Consider the following 24,130-nt stretch of genomic DNA (forward strand, 5'->3'; position numbering starts at 1 on the left):
ATAGAAAGTTTAAGAGCTATTGCCCTAAAGAGAATTCTCCAGGCAAGGATGGAAAAGAAATGTGTGTGTGTGTGTGTGTGTGTGTGTGTGTGTGTGTGTGTGTGTGTGTAACCATGCAGCCACAAAGAAGAAAAGAGAAGAATGACCATTATGCTGGGTAATTATATGTTGCAGAATCTCCATGGTGAACAAAAACGTTTGCTTCCAATTCTGTTGGAATGCAAACAAATGTTTTTCCTTGAAGCTGGCTTTGCTGCCTGGCCCGTGAGCTCAGCGCCACCAGTGAAGAGCTGTCACCTGGGGTCAGCCCACGAGCCACCCCTCTGACCACCTGGTGCAAAGGCCAGGCCTGAAGGAGGTGGGCATTGAAGCTCCCAACCTCCTTGCTGGGCCTCTGTTGCACACTGGTCTTCATTCGAGCCTTCCACTGGTAAGAACCTGCCCAGCAGAGACACAGACATACCAGCACCACTCTGGGGAAAAGGTGGCCTAGCTCCACAGCCCACGCCAGTCTCCTGGCTGAGAAACCCTGTGTTCTTACACTGTGTCACAGGGGCTGACAGGAGCTCCTGCCAAAGCATGCAAGAGCAAAGCAAGTCTTCAGCTACAGGAGGGGAGGAGACGAGACAAAACGCAGTGTGGTTTGGCAGATAACCAGCGGGGAGGCTGACGGGAGAGCAAGGCAGGTAGATGAGCCCTCAAGCAAGTCTTCAGCATCATAGAGCTGAGCCCTGCCCAGCACCAGCTCACAGCTGGAGAAACGCACTGCCTTGGGGTGTGCTTCCTTTCCAGATTACAACAGGAGTGTTGCCGGGAGGGGAACATGTGGAATCTGTGAATTGTGCGTGTTTTTAAACTTCAGGCTTAGTTGCTCTATGTGCAAACCACCAACTGCCCTTCCTCATCTTTTAAACGTCATGCCTTTCTCACATGATTTGAGGAGAGGATTCTGTGCGTGCTCACAGGTCCAACTCGAGGAGACATGGAGCGGCTCTACTGTGAAAGGCTCACAGGTTGCACGGGGTTCTCGTTTGCTGGAGCAGTCCAAAGCATGGCCTGCTTCCTGGGGGCCTGCCCATGCAGAAGAGCTGCGCTCAGGAATCCACAGATGAGAATGTGGTGCCGGAGCGTGGCCTGTTGTCCACGGCTCAGTCTCCAACCAGGTGAGAGAAAGAGCCGACCCGTCAGGACCAGGGTCAGTACCAGCCCGGCCCTCACTCTTGGTCATCTCTCGCGTGTGGTGAGACCACACTGTGCTCTGCAGGCCCAGGGCTCCGTGCTCAGGAGGAAGATGGATTGCGTAAGTGGCAAAGTGCATCCTAAGACACAATCCATTAAATCAGTTCTGCCAAAACAGAATACTAAAAGCTGCCACCTACTCTCCAATGCAAACCACACTTCCTGAAGACGCACACTTTTATTATATTTACTTCCAAGAGAAAGCTAACTAGCCAAGCTTCTGCACAGAGCACGCCAGACAGCCCGCCTCCCAACACCCCCTACATGTCCAACTGCTCACACTTGTCTGTGTGTGTGCACATGCACACTCATGCACTCACAAGCAGACATGCGCACTCACATGCACACCCAATGCACTCACAGGCAGACTCGTGCGCATGCCTCCAGTGGCATGTGCATTCATGAGCACACTCATTCTTGAGCACAATCACGCACGTATGTACGCAGACTTGTGCACATGTGCGTATACACACAGGAACGCACTTGTGTGCACACATTCCCATGTGCACACACTCACTCGTGCTAGTCTACATACACACACACGTGCACCTCGGGAGCGTGTGTGCATCCACTCCTTTGTGAACACATCCACTCGTGTGCACACGTGGCCGTGGGCCGCTTGTCCGATGAACAGGCGCACGTGCCTTCCACGGAGGGGACCGCGTGCTGCGGCTTGTGTTTTCTGTCTGAGCGCCTCCTACCCCAAAGTCATGGTCTGAACCTCCTGCTGGCTTCATTTCTGAGGCAAGGGGCTGACAGGGCAGAAGACAAGACCAACCAAAAGGACTCAAACGGGTGTGGGAGGTTGGGGGCACCCAGCGCTCCAGCCTGCAGCGCCAAATGGCTGCCGAAGGAATGACTTGAAGGTCCTTCCCTGTGTGCAAGGGTCAAGGCGAAGAGCTACTTCTCGGCTTCCTGCAGCTCTCTCAGGATGGCCTGAAGAAGCCACTGAAGCTTCCAGAACACGTGAGGGGCCACTCTCCAGGCGCTGCCGCCTGCGTCTACGCACTCCTGCACGGCCTGCTGGAGCTGCAGCTCCAGCTGGGTCGAGATGACAGGGCTCCGCAGAGTGGAGGAGAACCAGGGACGAAATATCTTGTCACAGACGACCTAAGGAGAGGGGGATGGTTAATCCAGGCCTGAAAGAACCCGCTCGGCTGTGGCCCACCGCGGGCTCCCGCGAGCTCTGCTGCGCCCTGCTCCTTCAGGGCGGGACCTCACCTTGGCTCCCAGAAGCTCCTCCCTTTCCTCCCCACTCATCACATCACCCATGCTGTCATTTGACCAACAGATGGATAACAATGATTTTCTTTCCATTCTTCTCGCTTTTCAGTCGGGTGTAAAGCTATGTGTTTCCTTTTCAGCGTGTTTTCTTTCCTTATATCATTTATCCAAAACGCTATCATGTGGACCGTCCTTTTCTATATTGGATTGCAGATGCTCTTTACATCTTAGGGCCATCGGTGCTTCCTTACAAAGGGATTCTGCATGCAGGTATTTGTTGAGGAGTGTTTTGGGGGGCAGAAGCGGAGGGGTGGGGCGCTGTACCTGTGCTCTTCTCTTCCCCCCTGACTAGAGGTCCCCACAGAGAAGTGGGTGTAACCTTTGCAAAGAAGTTCTGGTGGTGAGGTACAGACACCCCCAGCCCCCCAGAACTACTGTGAGCCCATCCCACACTCTCGGCCTGTAAAGCAAACGGCAACGATTTTAAGTTTGCTCACGTTTTTTTCTGACTTTGGCCAATAAAGACGTGTTTTTCATAAAGACAGTGAACTCTGTCGGCTGCTCTTCCTTTAGCTTCTCAGCCGTGTTCCACAGCCTGATGCATACCAGGACAATATTTACAATTCTCCCAAGGTTGGTCTTTGATTTTTTTCTTACACTTTTAGGATTTTACTTTTTGCAAGGACTTGAGCCACCTGGAATTTGGCTTGACGGAAGAGTGAAATGTGGAAGTAGCCTGACCCTCTCGCTACCCCCACCACACTCCATCACCCAGCTTCCGCCTCCCCCCGCCCCCCGGGCTCCCAGCCGCACTGAGCTGTGTGTCCAGCGCTCCTGTCTGTCCACGCTTTCTAGGTGGCCCTTTTGCAGTCTCGGTGACTGCTCCGACCCGAGGAATCAGCTGGGTTCTCACTCCCTGTGTCGAGAGGGATTGAGTAGCTGCAGAGACTGGACCAGAGCAAACGGAGCGCTAGCCCCTTGGCTGAGCCCAGCTATGGGAAGAAGACATCCACCAGGCTTTGCCGGCATGTGCACCCATCAGATCCCAGTGTCAGCTTGACCAGCTTGACCCCGGGGGTGGCGGAGGCTTATCTGATGGGTACCCCCTCAACTCCACGGGAGGATGGGCCGGCTGGGGGAGGGCAGAGGCCCCAGGGGAAAACTCACCTGTAGGTTGCTGTTGACTCGCTGGGCTCCACACTTGTTTGCTCGCAAATCACACCTCGAGAAACAGTCAAAGAAATTGCAGTCCTCATCTCTGGTGCAATTCTGCTCAAGGATCTCCCTCATTTTAGGTTCAAAAAAGGCCATGTCCACGTCGATCGCCACCACCTGCAACCAACCAGCACGGGCCGTCATCACAGGACACAGAGCTCCAGGGCGGAGCCTACATTCCACTCCTTTCCCGGGCCTGGGCATCTGTGTCCAGGTTACAGACGATCACAGGACTCTGACCAAGACCAAGAGCCCAGGCCGCACCCGGGGGAGTGACTGGCCTTCCCAAGGACTTCACGTATGTGTTGCTTGACACAAGCAAGTTTCACAGTTTTAACTTCAAGAGAAACTTCGTTGTTCAGCATTAGAGAAAGCCTGAGATTTGGGACCGCAAGAATCATTTTTTATCCGTGAACATTTTCTCCATGTTTAAAGCTGAATCTTGGCTGGGACTCATGCCTGTAATCTTAGAGGCGGGGATGGGAAGGACGATGGTTCAAGGCCAGCCTTGTGAGACACCTCAACCTTAACCAGTAAAATCTGGGTGCAAGGGTGCATGTCTCTCATTCCAGTTATGTAGGAAACAGATAGGAGGCAAAGGGTCCAGGCAGGAGCTTCATGGTCTAGGCCCAGCCCAGGCAAAGCTCGAGAACTTATTTGAAAAATAATTAGAGCAAAAAGGGTTGGGAGTATGGCTCAAAGGGTAGAACATCTGCCTTGGAAGTGTAAAACACTGAATATGAATCTTATTACCATACACACAAAAAAGTACAAAGCTTTCTTGGGGTGGGAGTAGTAACTCACACCTGTAATCTCCGCATGGAGGAGGCTAAAGCAGAAGAGAGTTTAGAGCCAGCTTGAATGACATAGTGAGACCTCATGTTAAAAAAAGAAAAGGAATCTCTGAAATGTTTTTTTTTTTTGGGTCCAGTCATGGGGCCTGAACTCTGGGTCTGGGCACTGTCCCTCAGCTCTTCAGCTCAAGGCTAGCGCTCTACCACTTGAGCCACAGCGCCACTCCGGCTTTTTTCTTTTTGCTTATGTGGTGCAGAGGGCCTCAGGCATGCAAGGCAAGCCCTCTACCACTGAGCTACCTTCCCAGCCCCATCTCTGAAATGTTTTAAAGATAAATTTTTCTTCTGTTGCTCTATCACTTTGGTCTGGTCTCTGATAACAAAACCAAAGAGAGATCCTTCAAAGAATCATGACACCTATTTGGAGAACACAGAACGTTGCCAGGGAATTCACATGACGTGAGGGACAGGAGGAAGAAATGGGGAAAGAGCAAGGGAAGAAAGAAATGTACTCGTGCCCTGGCTGGTGTGACTGTACCCTCGCTCATCCCCTTACAATAACAAGCTAAAAATTAAAAGAAAACAATGGCATATTCAGACTGTGGGGCAAGCAGCAGTGTTAAAGGCAAAACTTCCGATGATGTGAAGCATTGCTGTGGTTCTTGTCAATGATCACTGTCAGGCGCGGCAGCAGTCCAAGGTTGCGCAGACTTCCTGCACAAGCAGCTTCCGGGCCCGGCTGCGGTGCCCAGGGCAGGCGTGTGTCAGGGCAGGCGTGTGTCGGGGCAGGCGCGTGTCAGGGCAGGCGTGTGTCAGGGCAGGCGTGTGTCAGGGGCAGATGTGTGTCAGGGCAGGCATGTGTCAGGGGCAGATGTGTGTCGGGGCAGGCGTGTGTCAGGGGCAGATGTGTGTCGGGGCAGGCGTGTGTCAGGGGCAGATGTGTGTCGGGGCAGGCATGTGTCGGGGCAGGCGCGTGTCGGGGCAGGCGCGTGTCGGGGCAGGCGCGTGTCAGGGGCAGGCGCGTGTCGGGGCGGGCGCGTGTCGGGGCGGGCGCGTGTCGGGGCGGGCGCGTGTCGGGGCGGGCGCGTGTCGGGGCGGGCGCGTGTCGGGGCGGGCGTGTGTCAGGGCAGGCGTGTGTCAGGGCGGGCGTGTGTCAGGGCAGGCGTGTGTCAGGGACAGATGTGTGTCGGGGCAGGCATGTGACGGGGCAGGCGTGTGTCGGGGCAGGCGTGTGTCAGGGCAGGCGCGTGTCAGGGCAGGCGCGTGTCAGGGCAGATGTGTGTCGGGGCAGATGTGTGTCGGGGACAGATGTGTGTCGGGGGCAGATGTGTGTCGGGGCAGTTTTCCCGGGCAGTTATTCACAGGCAGTTGTGTGTAAGAACTCCCTTTAGCTTCCTGGATGGATTTACTTTTTGTTGTTGCTGTTGTTAGAGGTGCAAATGCTTTCCCATTTCTCATACCTTCCAGAACCAGGCTTACAAAAGGTGGGAGAACTCATCCCCACGGCTGCATGCAATCAAAAGAATGCCGTGAAGAAATGGGTGGGCAGTGGCTTCAGGGCTTGGCTGAGGGCACATCTGTCACCCCAGTGTGATGGATCAGAGAAAGGGCAGCACAGGTTAGGACGGATACAGAGAGACCCTGAACCATCAACTACCGAGTTCCACTGTCAGAGCAAGAACTTGGTAACACCACCCCTCCGCCCCTGTGGGATTTCAGACTTCTCTCCCTGGCTTCAAACCGAATAGACTTCATAAACCGAGAGGGAATAACTTCTACATTATGCAGATTTTCCACCTGGATAGAACAAGAGAGAGAGAGAGAGAGAGAGAGAGAGAGAGAGAGAGAGAGAGAGAGAGAGAGAGGAGTGCAGATCTGCAAGAACCTGGAGTGTACCCAAGCAGCTCCTAGTTCAGAGGTCTGATCGATGGACTGGGATGGCGGCATCCCACAGGCCTCCACAAGCCAGGGCCAGCTCCGGCTTCTCTGCCCCTGGGGGAGTCCTGCCCTCAGAAAAGGAGCAGGCTGTTCCTGTCATTCTGTGCAGTGTTGGGGGGCACAACCCCTGGCTCCTATTTTTTTGTCTTTCAGTTAAGATTGATGCCTGGAAGGCACTAAGTTCTTAGGGATTATTTAGTAAAACAGAGCATGAGGAAACAGTTAATTTATTCCAATAGATGTCCAGAATAATGAAAATAAAGAACAGAGAACTTTTCCCTGTTTAAAGGGTTTTGCCCAATAATGGATTCAAGCAAGACAAACAATCTGTTATTTTAATCGATCTTTTCTATCTTGTTATTTCGCCAAAATAAATCGCAAATTCTATTATTTAGCCTGGTGAATATACTAAAAATAAATGAGGGCTATGCTGATATGCCCATTATCCATCATTTCTTGTTGGGGCTAGAAGACCCTTCTCTTCTTATATACTTTCTGGCAATCTTCCCAGCTTCTCCTGAGCTCCTAGATACAATTTCAACTCCTCCGTCCCATTTCTGATGGGTTTCTTCTCCACTCCTGGAGTAAGCCAGATTTATTTCTTATTACACCTCCTGGAAGCCCACCTCTACGTAACTGAAATAAGAATAGTCACAAAACAAAAAGAAAAAGGAAATCTGCCCGATTTCCTAGCATGTAGAATTATGATGAGCCTGCACACTCCACCTTTCCCTACATCTTCAGCTTCCTCCTGACGCCCCATAGAAAGCCGGGCCAGAGTCCTTTCCTATTCCTCGCCCACTTTCCTTAGCTCGAGTAGGGACCTACTCAAGAGTAGGACCCTAGAGTCGGAGTCATTTTCATTCCCTAGGTTCATTTGCAAACAACCACTGGAAAAATTCCTAAACCTGTAGCCAAGTCGGGCACAGGACCCCCTACCCCTGACTCTGCAGGGTAGCTGGGGAGCCCAGCCTGGAGGCCAGCAGGGAGACAGGGAACCTCCCTGGGTGAGCCTTTACCAAACCTGAGCCAGTGCCAGGAACACCTAGGCAGTAACCTTTTTTTTGTTTGTTTTAGACAGGGTCTTGCTAGTAGTCCAGGCTAACCTCAAACTCATAATCCTCCTGCCTCCCAAACTGGTATTACAGGCTTGCGCAACCACACTTGGCTGGGAGGTAACAGGTTTTCAAGCACAGCTGGCAGAGCCTTCTGTCCAGATTCAGTTGTTCTGCAGGAGAACCTGAGAATTCGCACTGCTAACAGGGTCTCTGGCCATGTGGATGCTCTGGGGTTTGTGTCACATCACAAAATTGCAGGTAACACCATGGACTCCTTGTGCCCCAGTCTCAATGAGAAGGGTAAAGAAGGACGGGGTAGTGAGGAAGGCCCTCCCCTCCCCACCCTCCCTCTCCCCTTCTACTCCAACAGGACTGCGGCGAGCAGGGGCCCAGCGCCGGCCCATCCCACGCAGTCTGGGAGTCTGGTGAGGGAGAATGCAGGGAGGACGTGTTCTGTGCCTCCTGGGCCCAAGACGCCCGAGGCACAGCCTAGACGACTCCCCACAGCACAGTGTCATCGGAACCGTGCGCCTGCCTGGGAGCGTCCCTCGTCACCCCCCACAGGGAGGCCCGAGCACCGGCCCAGGACTGCCCAAAGCCAGCAGCCGGAGGTGACAGTCCAGCCCTCAGCACGGCCGGAACCCGAGGACTCCCGGTGACGTGCCCCCACCCCGATGGTCTGAGCGTTTCTCCTGCTGCTCACTCCCCGGGAGCCCGCTCCAGGGCGGCAGGGTCACCTCCTCTCTAAGTAGTAAGCTGCGGGAGCGAAGGAAGAGGTGACCTCCATGAAGCAAGGTACTCATTGCCCTCTGCACACCACCTTTAGAACAACCATGACACAAAATATAAAACAGTAAGCCACAGGGTGGAATGCACACCCCGACAGCTCAGGACTTCATCTAAGAAACAACACAGGGTTCGCTGCGAGGGCAAACAGGGCCGTGCTTCCACAGAGCTCCTTGCCCCGTGTGCAGGCCCTTCTGGAACCTCCTAGGACCTTCTGGAGCTTCCTAGAATCTTCTGGAACCTACCAGCACTTCCCAGCATGTACCCTTCTAACTGGAAGCCACCCCTGGCTTGCCACCTTCTCCAAGGCAGCTAGAGACCAAGCATGAGGACAACACAGCAAACCACGGCAGCCCGTGAGCAATAGCAAGGATCCCTCCCTTCTCTGGGTGCCGAGCTCATCCAGCCCCGCTGGCTGTTCACTGCCTGGTGCAGGCAGCCTTCGAATAAACCTGTTGTGGGTGGTGGCGGGAACCAGAACTCAGCCCTTCCCAACGACTTCCCATGCCAACCCCCTCACGGGCTCCGCTGCCACCCCTTCCTGTGGATGGCTCTGCCCCCGACCAGCAGATGGCAAACCAGCCTTGGGAGAACAGCACTGAGCCAGCATGTTGGGTTTAGCTCAGCAAGGAGGAGAGAGAGAATTGCTATCGGGAGACACCGAAGCCCCTCCTGCGCTCTCCTCCACCTTGCTGTATTTCTCAGGCAGCTTCATTGCCCGCAGTGAGGACAAAAGGCCACCGCCCTGTACAGTAGGGCAGGGTCGGGTCAGGACGCACCCTGAGGACACCCCAGAACCCCTCCCTAAGACACGCACTGGAGACACTGCTAGGAGCCCGGCTGGACCCGCAGCCGACGGCTCGTTCGTGTGTTGCCACTTAGCCACTGTCACCTGTCCTTCGCAATTTCACACTCTTCAGGCCCGCCTGCTATAGATGCTGCCACACACACGGGGAAGAGGAATCCCACCTGCGGGCCGCTGCTGTGTCCCCTCTTCGCTGCCTCCTGTCCCCTCCTGGCTGGACCTGCACCACTGCGTCAAGTTCTGTCAACCCCCCCCCCCCCCCCGGCACACTGTAGCCATCCCCCCCCCCCGCCCCGTCTTACTGTGAAGTCGCTCCTGATGGCAAAGTTCTCCGGCTTGATGTCGCAGAGGTGGAGGCGATGGGAGAAGTCGTTGTCGAAGTGGCTCACCATGTCCAGGAAGCTGAGGGCAATGCGGCTGGTGGCCCGAGCCTGTCCCCCCCGGGGGCCAGAGTCGTCCAGCGGAAAGAGAGCCGCGTGGTGGGGGCTGCCGGGGGCCAGGTACTCCACAGCATAGAAGTGGCCGCAGGAGCCCAGCACGGGCAGGACGTGGTGACTGAGGTCCTGCAGCAGGCTCAAGTACACATACTCCTCCTGCTGGAGCAGGGACCAGGCGCTGTCCAGCTGCCGCCGCCAGCCTGGGCCTCTCCTGGCCGGCCACAGGGGCCCCATGCTGCTGCCCGACAGCTCCAGACCTAGCGCGTTCTTCACCTCCCCGGCCACCAGCAGGAGCAGGTCCGCCTCGGAGATGCCCTGACCGCCCGGCCCGGCCTCCTCTTCCAGCAGGCCGAGGGGCGGGAAGCTGGAGAAAGCCTCCCTCTTGGACTTGAGGACGACGGGCCGGCCACGCCACTGGGCCTGCAGCACCTTCTTGCCACGCTCGTAGTACAGGCAGCGCTGGTACAGCAGCCGCCCCGCCACGCACAGGTCCTCACACAGGGCGCCGGTCAGCCAGCCGCCCCGGTAGTCCCGGCACTGCAAGGAAGGGAACCGGGTGTCACCACGGGCACCCATCCGCCACGGCCACCCCACCGCCAGTGGCCGGGTGTCGGGAAAGGCACAGGCTGGCCCCGGCGCTCAGGAGCCTGTGATCCGGCCTCAGATACGAACGACAGGCCATCATGGGCAGGTAAGTCGCAGCCAGACTCTCTCTGAAATACTTAAATGTCGCATCAATAGTGAACACGGACAGGTATGTTCCCCAAACAACTATTTACACAGCAGTTACACAATAATGAGAATCACAAGTAAACTAAAATCTCTAATGTATGTTGACTTAAAGCAAAAGAGATCTTTAGCTATCATAGAAACAGAAAGATAACTCAGTTCTAAAAAAAAAAAAAAAAAAGGAAGAGGAAAAGGAGAGGAGGAAGAGGAGGGGGAGAAGAAGAGGAGGAGGGAGAGAGGAAGAGGAGGAGGAGGAAGAAGAAGAAGAGGAGGAAGGAAGAAGATGCCTCCCGTCTGCCAAGCCAGAGGCACATACCAGGTCTCAGAAGAAGGCTCTCGAGCCCCAGTTCCATTATATCTTCTCCAGTGCGGGCTGGTTGTTGTGTAGGATTCAGCTCTATTAACCCTGAGTAGATTACTAGATGCTCCTTCAAGTTATAAAATGAACCTCCAATGCTTAGACACAAAAATCCTGAGACAATCACAAGGCTCTGAAAACTACCAATTTTCATGAATCATTTAGACTCATGGTATTGGACAAGGCTTAAAAAGATGGGGTAGTCTGCCTGGAGTCTGCATCCATTCTGCTGAAGAATCACTGTCTGATGGCTGGTCCTGCCCCTAAATGCAAAATACAATGTGTGTGTGTGTGTGTGTGTGTGTGTGTGTGTGTGTGTGTGTGTACCCTATTCTGTTTCTCTGGGGGACAGGGAGGACTTAGGGACAGGAGCTCACTAGGCCAGGCTGGCCTAGAACTTGAGATCATCCTGCCTCAGCTTCCCAAATGCTATCTTCCCAAATGTTATCTTTCTAACATCCAGAAAGTCTGATTTCCAAGCATGTCTGGCCCCCATGTGTTGGGTAAAGGATGGTGGACTGACAAAGGCTGGAGGAGAAATAAGCATGGAGAGGCCACGCCCTTCCTCCCAACTACTCTGCTCTTCCCAGACGTACCTCCCAGGAAGGAAGGGAAGGCCCGGCTCCTTGAGGACCTTCAGGGCAGTCTGCAGGAGGAGGGGCTCGGAGGGGAAGGGGCTGAAGGCACTAATTCATCTCTCTACCGTGAACTACAAAACAGAACTGAGAGAGAGCAGCAAGTAAAGAGCACTGATGGGGTGGACGGCTGACCCGACCCCGGAGCTCCAAGACCCCTGGAGGGGATCCCCACTGGGAGGGGAAGGCTCGCTTTTTCCTGGGTGCAGCTGAGCGCAGCCCGGGAGAGGAGGACGGCCGCGAGGGGTGCCAGCCATGCAGCGGGGCCTCCCCTCACCTCTGAGCACAGCAAGGAGCCAGGAGCACAATCACTCACCGCCAGAGAACTCGCTCTTCAAATCGGGGCTGTGGCAGTGCTGCCGCCAGCGTGAGTGCCCCCCCCCCTGTGGCCCCTGCAAAGTAAGGAGTGACCACAGGCCGTGTCCCCCGACTCCTGCTCCCTCCTTCTCCTTCTTCTTTTGTTGGTCATGGAGTTTGAACTCTAGGCCTGGGTGCTGTCTCTGAGCTCTTCAGCTCAAGACTAGATCTCTACCAGTTGAGCCACAGCACCACTTCCAGCGTTTTCTGTGTATGTGGTACTGAGGAGTCGAACCTGGGGCTTCATGCATGCTAGGCAAGCACTCTACCACTAGGTCACATTCTCAGCCCTCCTGTCCCTTCTTGCCACTTACAGAGTTAACAGTGCCAGCTTCCAAAAGGAACCCGTGGGCACTCATGGATATCTTCCCAGGCTCAGTCCACAGTTCAGATCTGACACCTTTAAAACTCCTGCATGCCATGATAGCCTGGCATACACAAGACAGGAAGACAGCCGGCTAAGCTTCGGAGCAAGCCTCTGGGCGCTGCCCGGCTGAGCAGCTCATTCCCAAGCCGTCCAGAGAGCAAGAGCACTGCCAAGGAGACCTGGCATGGTGGAACAAGGTCCCAGACGCACAGTCCCAAACATGGCGGCTTTAGATAGAGCTAGCTCTTCTCCCGGTCTCAGACCTGGCTCTGAGAGGGTAAGGGGGGTAGGGTTTTCCATGGAGCTATGTCTGGGCTCAACTTGACAAGTGGATGAGCAGAAACTCCCAAGAGGCCAATGAGACCAAAGGTAAACTCAGGTATAGGGACAGCTGTACAAAGGCCTGGCCTATACTTCATGCAGCTCCAAGTGTGCCAGGAATCAGAAAGGGTTCAGAGAGTGGAGAGCAGCTCCAGCATATACCTGCAAGACAGACCGGAATGTTCCACCCCAAACACCATCATCTGACAAACGTCCTCCCTCCAGTCCTGCATGCGCCGAATCTGCCCCTGGTCCCTAGGGTGCCTCTGCTCCCAATTCTCACTAAACCACATCCGGGTCGTGCTGTGTGCCCTGAGTCTAGCAGCACAGTGTTGCTGTTACATTACACACACACACACACACACACACACACACTCAGGGAGGCACTACAGCAATGAAGTAACATAGGAAACTGAACATACATTACACTTGCCCCAGCAAACGTGGACGGCAATTCCAAACAGGATTTGCAAGACATTTTGAACAATGGTATAACTGATGCTGGCATCGGTCTACCGGCTTTGAAGGGGAATCTTAATTTTGGCCGTTCTTCTGGAGGTCAGCAGAGTGGTTTCGAAGTGAGCCCCCCACCCAGCTGGTTTCTTGCTGGGAAACCCAGAATCAAAAAGGGCGGAAGGTGAGTGGAGTGACCAAAGCCGGGTCTCGGGCTGCCCTGCCCCAGGTGAGGTCCCAGGCTTCTGACTTCACTTGCTAGTGGCCCTGGGACCTCAGCTGTCAGATACTTGACATTACATCCAAGCATGCACTGAGAACTCTATATGTGTGCGTCTATTTCAGAGCTGTCATTCTTGTGGGGAAACTTTTGGCATTCCCACTTCTCGTGCAGAATGCAAAATGTATCCCCATCCATGGCAGGTTAGCAGGGCCACGTACGTTCTCAGGCATTTCCCACTGGTCTGTGGTTGCTGGCTCTAGAAAGACCTAATCCAGCGATTTGAAATACAGTAAACTTGACATATTAATTGCAGCTTTAAAGGTAATTAAAACCCCTTATGCTGGACACTTGTGGCTCACGCCTGTCATACTAGCTACTCGGGAGGCTGAGATCTGAGGATCACAGTTCAAAGCCAGCCCCAGCAGGAAAGTCCATAAGACTCTTATATCCAATGAACCACCAGAAAACTGGAAGTAGAGCAGTGGCTCAAAGTGGTAGAGTGCTAGTCTTGAGTAGAAAAGCTCAGGGACAGCGCTCAGGCCCTGCGTTGAAGCCCATATCCTACAACAACATCTCATAATGTGAGACAAGGAAGTGGCGCTGTAGCTCAAGTGGTAGAGCACTCGCCTTGAGCTGAAGAGCTGAGGGACAGCGCCCAGGCCCAGAGTTCAAGCCCCACGACCGACAAAAAAAAAAAAAAAACTATATAGAGCACTCACAATGTGAGACAAGAGTTGCCTTATTGTATTAACAGCATATCCTGTTGAAGCTATTTTTCTATACTACACTTTGAACCAGGGCTTTGCACTCCCCAGGCTGGCATTCTAGCACCTCAGCCACACCTGCAACCCTTTTCATTGTGGTAATTTTTGAGAAACGGTCTCACTTTTGGACAGTATTGGCCTAAACCTCGATCCTCCTATAAATACTTCCACCATAACTCAGATGACCAGAGCACAGCACAATATCCAGCTTTTGGTTGAGATAGGTCTCTCAAATTTCCTGCCTGGGTTGGCCTCAACTGACGATACTCTGGATCTCCACCTCTCAAGTCTCTAGGATTCCAGATGTGAGCCACCATGTAAGTGGATGTAAGTCCACTTTCGTCTACCTAATTGCCAGCTATATGAACACCCAATGGATGTGCTTTTAAGATTCACAGGCATGAAATTCACAAACCAACGGGGTGAAAAGGTCTCAATGTGGCTAACTCCAGCATAGTTTTAAATTAAATGGCAGTAGGTTTGCATTTCCCTTGAATATGTGTATATGCCTACAAATGCACTCTGTCCAACCAGTCCTAGCTTGTGCTAGAACTATTCTTTGTGCCTGTTGCTCATTATCTTTCCTGTTTGTAGCACGGTTCTCAGACAAGAACAAAGCCTGTCGACTCTAGTCTTAGAAACTGTTGGCAGGTCTCAGAGATCATGCCAAAGGACCGGGTTTCCTTTTGTGTATTTGTTTTGAAGGAGCACCAAGGTCCTTGGCGCCATTCATATTTCATGAGGGGATTTTCTCCAGGCTGTGACACCATGCGCTGCAGTATGCAGCAGGTAAAGGCTCCCCGGGAAACCCCTTTCTTCTTTACCAACGTGGCCAGAGCACTCCCGGGAGGAGTACCAGGCAGAGGAGCCTTCTGAATAGCACAGGGGGATGTTTTTGCATTGCTTTGAAAATGGCACGCTATGGAAGGGCTGTCTACACCTTCAGTTACAGCTTCGAGTTCTCGCTGTGGGAGAAGCCACTTACCACCCTTGGTCTCTACCACGGGACGCGACCATGTCCAGCCGGGCCCTTGACAGACTGTGAAGCAGGGAAATTTGCTTCCCTGATGCTCAGTTTTGCCATCTATAAATGGGATAGTAAAAGCAAAAATACTGTAGAGTCTGCGAGGGGATTATGCAAAATGTAAGGCATAATAAAAGGAGTAACAAAAGCCCAGTGCCTGGCAGAGTGGACATCAACGGAGCGGGCACCTCCAGCGCCCATCCCACAGGGAGAGAGAGCCCAACTCTAACAATCAAGCACGTCCAAACTCTCTTCCATGGGCTGAACCTCCCCAACGGCACCACAGCCCGTTGGTGAGCGGTCCCAGCTCATGGTTGCCATCCCCACTGGAAAGCTCCGAAGTGGACTGGTGCGGTCTGGCAGGCTCGAATCCTTCAGAACATGTGAAGTCAGTTTTGCTAGAGACTTGTTTGGTTTTATTTATGTATTGAGCTTGGGTTTCACCATGTAGGCCAGGCTGGCCTGGAACTCAGGATCTTCCTGCCTCTGCTTCTAGATGTGCAGCCACAGGCCCAGGCAGGGAGTCTGGTCCAGGAAATGTGCTTGGCTCCCTCAAAAGAGGACAGAGATGGTGTAGACATCTGACTTTGTCTCCTAACCGGTTCTGGGCTTTCCCAGCCAGCTGATGTACCAGGTAAGTTCTCCCTGCAGGCCACAGTGGCCCCTGGCAGGCAAGAGCCTGGGAACCCGGCTGCTGTGGAGAGTGTTCACCACAGGCCCCTGCTCTGCCAGAACCTCCCTTTGGCTCCAGTTTTCTTCTGCACTCACTCCGGTACTCAGAGTGAAAGCTAATGAGTGTCTGGAGGCCAGTCAGAAAAATAACAACCAGTTTTATTATGTAGGATGAAAGCCAGGCAGAATGAAAAGTGCTGAGAGCCGGCACAGAGGCGCAATTCAGCTGTAGTCTTTGGGAACCACAATGCCAGCCTCTGCACAGCCAGAAAGGGGGTGGGGGTGATGTGGGGGTGGGGGTGATGTGGGGGTGGGGTGATATCACCCTGGGCCAGCCCGGTGACTCTGTCAGCAGCTCACCTGGGAACACTGCCAAACAAACTAGGAATGTCGGAATCTGAATCATTTTGGGGGGCAACAGTCAAGACTGAGGGCTGTCAGAGGCAGGGCCAAGCTCCTCCGTGGGATGTCACAGGAAAGTCAGCTCTGTGGGCTGTCATTGAAGACGGATGGGCGAGGCTTCTAAACAAATTGGTTTTAATTTACAACCTGGGATGCTGGGAAAGTAATGATTAGCAATTACTTAAATTCTATCAGGCTATTTACGTGCCATTAGATCTCTCCCTGCCTGAAAAGTAGTGTTCATTTTTTAAAGAATTTTAATCTAAAAGATTGCTGTATGAAATTTGTAAGCAGGTCCTGCTCACTAGGAAAAGTATTTTCTCTTTAATTAATCGATCGGCTGCCCCCAAATAAAGGAAGGAAATCTTTATAGGTGAAAGAGGTTTGTAGATGGGTCAACTGAGAACTATCTATGAGCTCCCACAAGTTAAACTTAGGGGAACTTCAGTGTAACTGGGACTGAAAGAGGTAACTGGACAGCCGTCCAACAAGGAGGAAACATGAATTGTCTGACTTCTTTAGTTTCCCCAAATTCCATTGGAAGATCATTTACTTTGGGTGAGCATGGGAGAAAGAGGGAGAGTGGGAGAGAGAAGAAGAGGAGAGTGAGAGAGGGAAGAGAGAGGAGAGAGGAGGAGAGAGTGAGAGGGAAGAGAGAGGAGAGAGGAGGACAGAGGGAGAGAGGGAGAGGGAGAGAGGCAGAGAGCGCGACAGAGAGAGAGAGCTGGCGCACTCGATGCTGGGGTCTGAACTCAGGGCTTAGCTCTTTCACCCTGGACTGGTCCTCTCTGGCTTTGCTCGGGTCCTCTGGAGATGAGGCTCGTGGACTTTCTCTCCCTGTCTGACTTGGGATCCATGCTCGGATCGCGGCCTCCGGGGTGGCTTGGACGCAGCGTGAGCCACCACCGCCCGGCCCAGCTCCTTTACCTTTCCATCTTTGTCTCTTGTCTCAAAACCCACCCGTGTGGAAGCAACTGGGCCGAGAACTTTCTGCGTCTTTCCTGGAAGTTTCTCAGGAAACGGATCATCTCTGAAACCAGCTGGGCCGGGTCGCTATCGCAGCGAGGTCGGGAGCGGACGGCCGCGGCCCCTGCCTCGGATCTCCTGCCCAGGACGCCCCCTACGTGCGGCCGGGCGCCGTGTCCCCGGGCAGGTGGCCAGGCGGGCGGGCGTCTGCGGTTCGGTGCCCAGCAGCCCAGCCCGGCCGGGGAGCCCTGCGGAGCCTCCCCGCGTCCGCCCTAGGCTGCGGCGCGGGCTGGGGCCGGGACGCGGGGCAGGGGCGCGAAGTCGGGGCGCGGGGCCGGGGCGCGGGGCCGGGGCGCGGGGCGCGGGGCCGGGGCCGGGGTCTGGCCGCGCGCTCACCTGCGCGCCTCAGCCTGCGTTCCCACGGACGCAGGGCGCGCGGGGCCGTCCGCCTCGGCTCGGCGACGCGGGGACGGCCTAGGCGGCGGGCCCGCGAGCCGGGGAGCCCGGACCGGCTGTGAGCGCCCAGGGCCAGGAACCGAGCCGCAAACTTTGTTCTGGGGGGTGGGGGGGGGAGCCGTCCAGGGACAAAGAGCCAATCCCCGCGGCGCCCCGCTCCCGCGGCCGGCCCTCCCCTCGGGGGAAGCGGCGCCCAGGGCCGCGCGGGGACGGGGGGTATGCGGCGGGACGGGGGTACGCGGCAGGACGGGGGACGGGGGACGGGGCACCTACCAGCGCGTCCAGGATGCGCCGGCTCTTCGCGTCGGAGCAGCGCTCGGAGAGGGCGCCCGGGTGCGCGCGGAGCAGCAGCGCGGCCGCCAGCACCCAGCCCGCGGTCCACGCGGCCGCCGCCAGCAGCGCGCGCCGCCCGCAGCGCCCGCAGCGCCCGCGCCGCGCCGCCCGGCCCCGCGGCATGGCCCGCCCGCCCCGCCTGCGGCGCCCGCCGGCCCCGCGCCCCGGGCCCTCGCGCGCCGGGCGGGGAAGGGGAGGGGCGGGGCGGGGGGGGCCGGGCCACCCGGGGCCCCCTGGGGTCCGCGCCGCTCCCCAGCCCAGCCCCGCTGCGGACGCGGAGCGCGGGTCGCTTCGCCTGCTCCCGCTGCCTGGACGGCCGCGGGCTCGCGCCCCGCGCCCCGGGGCGGGCTCCGGCGGGCGCGCCGCCCGGGAGTCCCCGCCGCCCGTCCCCACGGCCACGCCGCGGCGGCCCGCGCTCCCCGGCCGCACGGGGTGCGGATCCGCACGGTGGGGTGCGGCCGCGTCCGGGCAGACCCCGCGCTCCCGGCCCCGCCTGGGCCCTGCTCGCGCCGAGCCGCCCCGCGCCGCCGAACTTTGCTCCTGCAAGAGCCGGGCGGGGCCGCGCGGCGAGCCCGGAGCCCTGCGCCCCTCGGGGCACCGCTCGACCTCCCACCTCGGGTCACCGCTCCTGACCCCCTTGGGTCACTGTCTAGCCCCCCCCCCGGGCCGTGGCTGGACCCCGGGTCCCATCTGCCCCGACTCCCAGCTGGCTTCCTAAGCCGGTCTGTTCTGCAGCCCCCTGGCCTGCTCTGCCCTGTGGTCGTCCGCGAGCGGCCCGGGGCAGCGTGGGCAGGCCGGTCACCGCACCCCAGCACCCCGCCGCGCCGGCCCCGGTCCCCCACCCCTCCGGCCGGCTCCACGCTAGGCGCCTAGGCAACTCTGTGTCCACGCAGGCGTGGGCCCCCAGGCATTCGCAGGCCTCTGGCGTGGTGGAGAGCGCCCAGTGGTGGCCTTTCCCGGCAACCGAGGCTGGGGCGGAGGAGCGCGGAGAGTGTGCTCAGGAAGGGTCGGTGTCAGCGCGGGCACGTGGGCCTGATTGTCATCTCCCTCCCAGGCCGAGGCAGGCGGATGGCGGCCGACCTGGGTTGCACAGCCAGACCCTGTCTCCATAAAGAGTGTGTTCTTTAAAATCCTGGGAGTCAGAACTGCTTGAGGGGGAGGAGAACAGAACTTGAGCTTAAAATGAACAGGATTTACACTTTCAGTTTACTCTTGGGAGTTTAAAAAAATATGCCGAGCATGGGGCATTTAAAAATATAAACGCACAGACGCAAAGAACATGATGATCCCACAAAAAGAGATGCTTCACCCTTCAGCACTGTGTGAACACTAGAACCAAAACCAGTCCCTAGGCTAAGGGCCCCAGCGGGACTGCCATCCTGTCCTGCGGTTTGCCACCAATGCACAGACTGTGTGTGGGAAGACCCAAGGGACCCCTGATTCTGTGAAATTTGGAAGGACTGCAGCCTTGGGGGCCCGGGGAGGAGGGAGGCCAGGCCAGGAAGAAGGATTTGGGCCACATCGCTTCATGGGAACCAACTTTGATTCCATGAAAAAAACTATGAAATCCAAGAGCTGCTTTCTTACCCCTCTCTCACCTCAAACTATGAAAAAACAAAACCATAAGAAACTGAAATGGAAGCCATTAAGAAACTGGGCACCATGATCTCCCCAGCCAAGCTTGGTTCACACAAATTCACCAACTTCCATTTACTTGGAAGGAAATGTGATCTTATCTATGTATACCACATGAGCAGCTGAGAGGTTCTACAAGGTACCCCCAAGATTCTACAGCACAGCCTCAAAGCACTGTGTTACAGACTTTCCACCACTGTGAAAATGTTTGAGAAACAATGTCAAACAATGCATTATTGCGGTGTCTCATGGTCTCAGCGGTCTCCGCAAGCGAGGCCCCCTGGCTCCATCACTTTAGGGCTCAGAGGAGACAACTTGATGGCCAGGAGAGTGTGGCCCAAGAGGCTGCTCACCCCATGGCAGCCAGGAGTGAAGGCCACACAGGAGGAGCCAGGGACAAGGTGTGCCCCCAGCTGTCCTCCCAAGAGTTCCCACCACTTCCCACTAATGTCACCAGATTATGAACCCATGGAAGGCTTGCTCCATTGATGATCCAGTTACCTCTCAAGCCACCACTGAGGACCCAAGCTTTGGCACATGAGCCTTTTGGAGGGAGGACATTTCCTATCCAAGCCACAACTATCACTCACTGATAGAGCAATTACATACACATTCTGTAATTAGGGGCAGTTAATTTCAATTAAGAATTTCTACCTCTGATCCTCATATCAAATATTCATTTATTTCTTCCAAAGGAATAGAGGTCCTGTTAGAATAGGGATGTGCCTTACAGTATTCAAGAGTCCCAGCACAAAACACAGTGCTAGCTACAAAGTAGTCCCTTACATGTGTGTTAAATAGATGGCTGAAATATGGGAATGTTTCCTCTGAAAGATCAGAAACTTGCAGCAAGGACCCTATGGAATTTTTCTTGAGAAAGTGCTTCTAACACATAAATATTTCCTTCTGATTTCTAGAGGCCAAGTTGAGTGATGCAGATACAGCACTGCACGAGGAATATGTTTGAACATATCCCCTGGGTTCTGAACCCATCCGCTGGCAGTGGAACTTGTCACCCAGGGCAGAATACGACTATGTTGTTGTGTGTAGGACATTATTGGAAGAAAATTTAAATTCTGTAGTTTCCTAGACAAGTGAAATTATTACTGTTATATTTTTTGTGAGAGTAGAAATATATTTTGCTTCCTAAAAGATTTTGACAAGAGTTAGCCCTCCTAGTTTTATAGTACTTGATACAGTTATTTAGTTCATATACTTCTGTCAGTGGGCCCAGTGTGTAGACTGAGGAAATGTTCTTATCTAACGTCACATAAAAAAAGAATACTGAGGGCAGGGAAGGTGGCTCAGTGGTAGAGCGCTTGCCTTGCATGCTCGAGGCCCTGGGTTTGATTCCTCAGCACCACATAAGAAAAAAGAAAAAAGCCGGAAGTGGCACTGTGGCTCAAGTGGTAGAGCATTAGCCTTGAGCTGAAGAGCTGAGGGACAGCGCCCAGGTCCAGAGTTCAGGCCCCATGACCAGACCTCCCCCCCAAAAAAAGAATACTGAAACCCAGATGTGGTGGCTCAGGCCCGTAACCCCAAGTACTTGGATGGATAAGAGGGAAAAGTTAGAGAGACCCTGTCTTAATCAGTAAGCCAAGCATTATGGCACACATCTAGTTTCAACTACACAGATGACTTTACGTAAGATCATGGTTTGAACCCCCCCGCCGCCCCCCCCCCCCCCCCCCCCGCAAAATCACTAAAGCAAAATGGGCATAACAATATTGGGAGGAGCCTGATGTTGCTTCAATAAACCACAATCATCCATCAATATCAAAGGTTGAGAGATGAACTTCATGTTGCTAAGAAAACACTGCAGGAGACATCTGGCATTGCTTCTTGTTCTGTACCCCACATTTCCTGGGGGACTTACACCTCCCCATCCTATGGTTTGTCCCCACCTGCACATCTGACAGAGCCGCTCCCTGGCTTCACAGTCCTCGGCCTCAGGGACCGGCCCAGGCAGCCTCAGCCTAACCTGCCACAGGCGCCAAAGAGACACCTGAGAACGAGACGAGGAAGACAAGCATTGTGTTGGGTTTTGGTGGTGGTTGTTGTTTTGCTTGGGCTTGAACTCTGGGCCTGGGTACTGTCCCTGAGCTTCTTTTTGCTCCAGGCTAGTGCTCTACCACTTGAGCCACAGCACCACTTCCAGCTTTTGCTGAGTAGTTTACTGGAGATAAGAGTCTCATGGACTTTCCTGGCAGGGCTGGCTTCGAACCTCAGATCTCGGCCTCCTGACTAGGTAGGATTACAGGCATAAGCCACTAGTGCCTGGTGACAAGCATTGATTGTTTTATCTAGGTATTTCCATTGAGTAGAATCATATCCTCTGTCTTTTACACCAGTCCTTTTCACAGGTTGTCATTGTGACGTGTGTCACCATTCCTTTCAATGTATTACGGTGTTCCATTGTACAAACGCATCCCACAAGGCTTAGCCACTCATTGGTTGTGGCTATCTGAAATGTTTCCCCATTTTGGTGATTGCATGTGGAGCTGCTGTGAGCCTTTGTGTGTGTCTTTAGGTCGATATATGTTTTTTGTTTATCTTTAACTCCCGACATTCCTGAGTCTTAGGGAAAATTTATTTTAACATTGAAAGTGCCATGCTGTTTTTCCAAAATGGTTGCCCATTTGCCATTCAGATGGGGCACTTCCAAGGACCTCACTTTCTCAGTAGTCCTGCCAAGATGGCAGGCTTATCCAGAGGGTGTGATGTGGCGAAGTGTGCCGTTCTGGGTCCCTGTGGATAACTGTATTTCAGAGGCAAGATATGGCCTTGCAGCTTACACTGCCGTGTTTTCCTGTCCCATACACAGGTCCTTCTATGACAGGACAGCAGCTCAGGAGTCTCAGTCCCACCTCTCTTCCTTCCAGGCAGGATCTGACTCGTCAGAGTGGAAGACCATGGGCAAGGGAAGGAAAGAGTTGGTGGTTCACACAAACGTCAGGGGAGTTGAACACATGTACACACCACATATGCATGTGCACATACGAAGACATGCATAGACACATTCACGCACAGATACATGTGTGCACACAAACACAAGCAGATACACACTCATGCACACACATAACAACAGACACATATACACAAACACACACATACATTCATATATACACACAGAGACACATCTACAAACACATGAGAGACACAGATACATACACACATATAAACACAAATAGAGATACACATATACATACACACACACATAACCCCTTACACTCTCCCATATAAGCTCAGGATCTCCCTTTGAGCTCCAGCAATATTGATGAAGCCCACTGATTAAAATCTGTAAGTAACTTATATTATTGTCTATAAAGACCCGTGCACTGAAAACTTGCAAACACTTTCTATTACGGCCCCTCCTATGTGGAAGAAACACATTCAGAGCTGCACACTGAAGTCTTCACTGGTGTGTTTCATGGGTCCTTTGTTGTTTGTTGAGACTGGTCCAAGAAAATCACTCTGTGCTTCACAGGGCTTCTCTTGGGTTCTAAGCCTCTAGGGTCTCCTAACCACCCACACATAGTTATGCTGCCCCTCTTTTTTTCCTTTTGGTCTAAACCCTAGGAAATGGATCGCCTCTCCTAGCCTCCCCTTTGCAAATTCAACTTGTGGCTGTCAATGGCCAGTTTTCAGTTCACCTCCAAGTCTCCTGACGCGTGGCACTCCTCACACGCAGGGCGTCTTCGTGTGGGTGCTTGTCAGGGGCGTGTATCTGGTCTATTCCGTCAGTGCGTGCAGAGCCTTGCACAGGGAACAAACATATCACGTCATTTGGCTTGGAAACCTTTTATACAAGCGTCCTTAGGAAAAAGTGACATCCTGGTGTCTGTCACTCCCTGTTTGGCAAATGGCATGCAAGTCCTTGCAAGAGCTGCACTCAGCCATAAAGCTGAGTCTGAAACGCTGACTGGTTGCATAGTGCAGAATGAGGGTGAGCCCTGCGGTCCTGGCCATCAGCACACGTTTTCTGAGGCACCTGGGAGGTGAAAACGGGAGCAGCCTCAATACTGCAGCTGCTTTGCCAAAACACCTTGGAAAACTCAAGAGAGTTTCAGAGTTAGGTCCTCTTCACCACGTTCACCCTGGCTCCCCAAACATGGTTGAAAGATGGTGGAGGCTTTGTTAATCCACAGATCACTTTGGTTTTCAGAAAGGGTTCAACTGCCTAGCTCTGGGTCCCAGGAACGCAGAAGAGCACACAAAGCCAAAAGACATGTTGAAAGAATTTTAAAGATTTTGGTTTTGTGCATTTCATGAAGAGCAATGAAATAATAAACCTGGGAAAGCAAAATTAGTTCAATTCCCTTCTACTTGATTCAGGGTTGAGAATTACTTTATGTGGACTCGTTCCCAGAGAGTACCACCATCATTCAGAGTTCAGGGCCACAGAGGAAATTCCCTGGCCCTCTCAGGCCTCACATCTAGTTAACAGGTCCTGAGAGGGCCACAGTGCCGGTGCCTCACCTCCTCCCAGGAGTTACCATGTGCTTGGCTCCTGTGGAGTTTCTGTAGACTCCGGCCTGGGCCTCCAGACTGGGCTATTTTCTTGGAAAAGGAAGCCAAGGATCTTGACCTACACGAAGTTCTCCTATCCAAGGCAATTCCCACCCCTGCCTGCACCAAGCACGCCCGGCAAGCACGCCCGGCCTCAAAGTCGTCTTCTGTCCCTTCCTGTCCCTCAGGCTTGGGCACTGTGGAAGCCCTGAGGTTCCTGCAGACCACACCCCCAGGTATACTCTGAGGGCACTTATCCCCAGTGGGGAAGGCGTGGCTGTGGCTGTAGGCAGACTGGTTCTTCTCATAAGTTGAGGACTCCCGAGGGTAAGAGCCGTGTGTCCTGCCTCTTCACCTCAGCAACTCGGTGCCTGTTGCAGGGACTAGGTGTGCGATTCAGCGGTCCTGAATGGTCCTGCCTGCCCTTCTC

At 54.2% G+C, this 24,130-nt stretch overlaps 1 protein-coding gene across 1 annotated transcript; it reads right to left on the bottom strand.

The window, feature by feature from the left end:
* Positions 1-1,481: 1,481 nt before the first annotated feature.
* Positions 1,482-17,679, bottom strand: Dipk1c (divergent protein kinase domain 1C). Its single transcript, XM_042693513.1, has 4 exons — positions 17,497-17,679; positions 9,362-10,033; positions 3,631-3,795; positions 1,482-2,349 (listed from the first exon to the last, which is right to left on the bottom strand). The coding sequence occupies exons 1-4, from the start codon at positions 17,677-17,679 to the stop codon at positions 2,140-2,142; spliced, it is 1,230 nt and encodes a 409-aa protein (XP_042549447.1). The 3' UTR covers positions 1,482-2,139.
* Between the last annotated feature and the right edge of the window lie 6,451 nt (positions 17,680-24,130).

This window comes from Dipodomys spectabilis, unplaced genomic scaffold (assembly GCF_019054845.1).
Source record: "Dipodomys spectabilis isolate Male_0828 unplaced genomic scaffold, ASM1905484v1 ptg000169l, whole genome shotgun sequence".
NCBI classification, from domain to species: domain Eukaryota; kingdom Metazoa; phylum Chordata; class Mammalia; order Rodentia; family Heteromyidae; genus Dipodomys; species Dipodomys spectabilis.

Excerpts from the sequence above, each read along its gene's own strand:
- Dipk1c (XM_042693513.1), bottom strand. The coding sequence starts at position 17,679 with ATGCCGCGGGGCCGGGCGGCGCGGCGCGGGCGCTGCGGGCGCTGCGGG. Across the intron at positions 10,034-17,496 it reads GGCGCATCCTGGACGCGCTG|TGCCGGGACTACCGGGGCGG; the intron begins GTAGGTGCCCCG and ends CCTTCCTTGCAG. Across the intron at positions 2,350-3,630 it reads GAGTCAACAGCAACCTACAG|GTCGTCTGTGACAAGATATT; the intron begins GTGAGTTTTCCC and ends CCCTCTCCTTAG.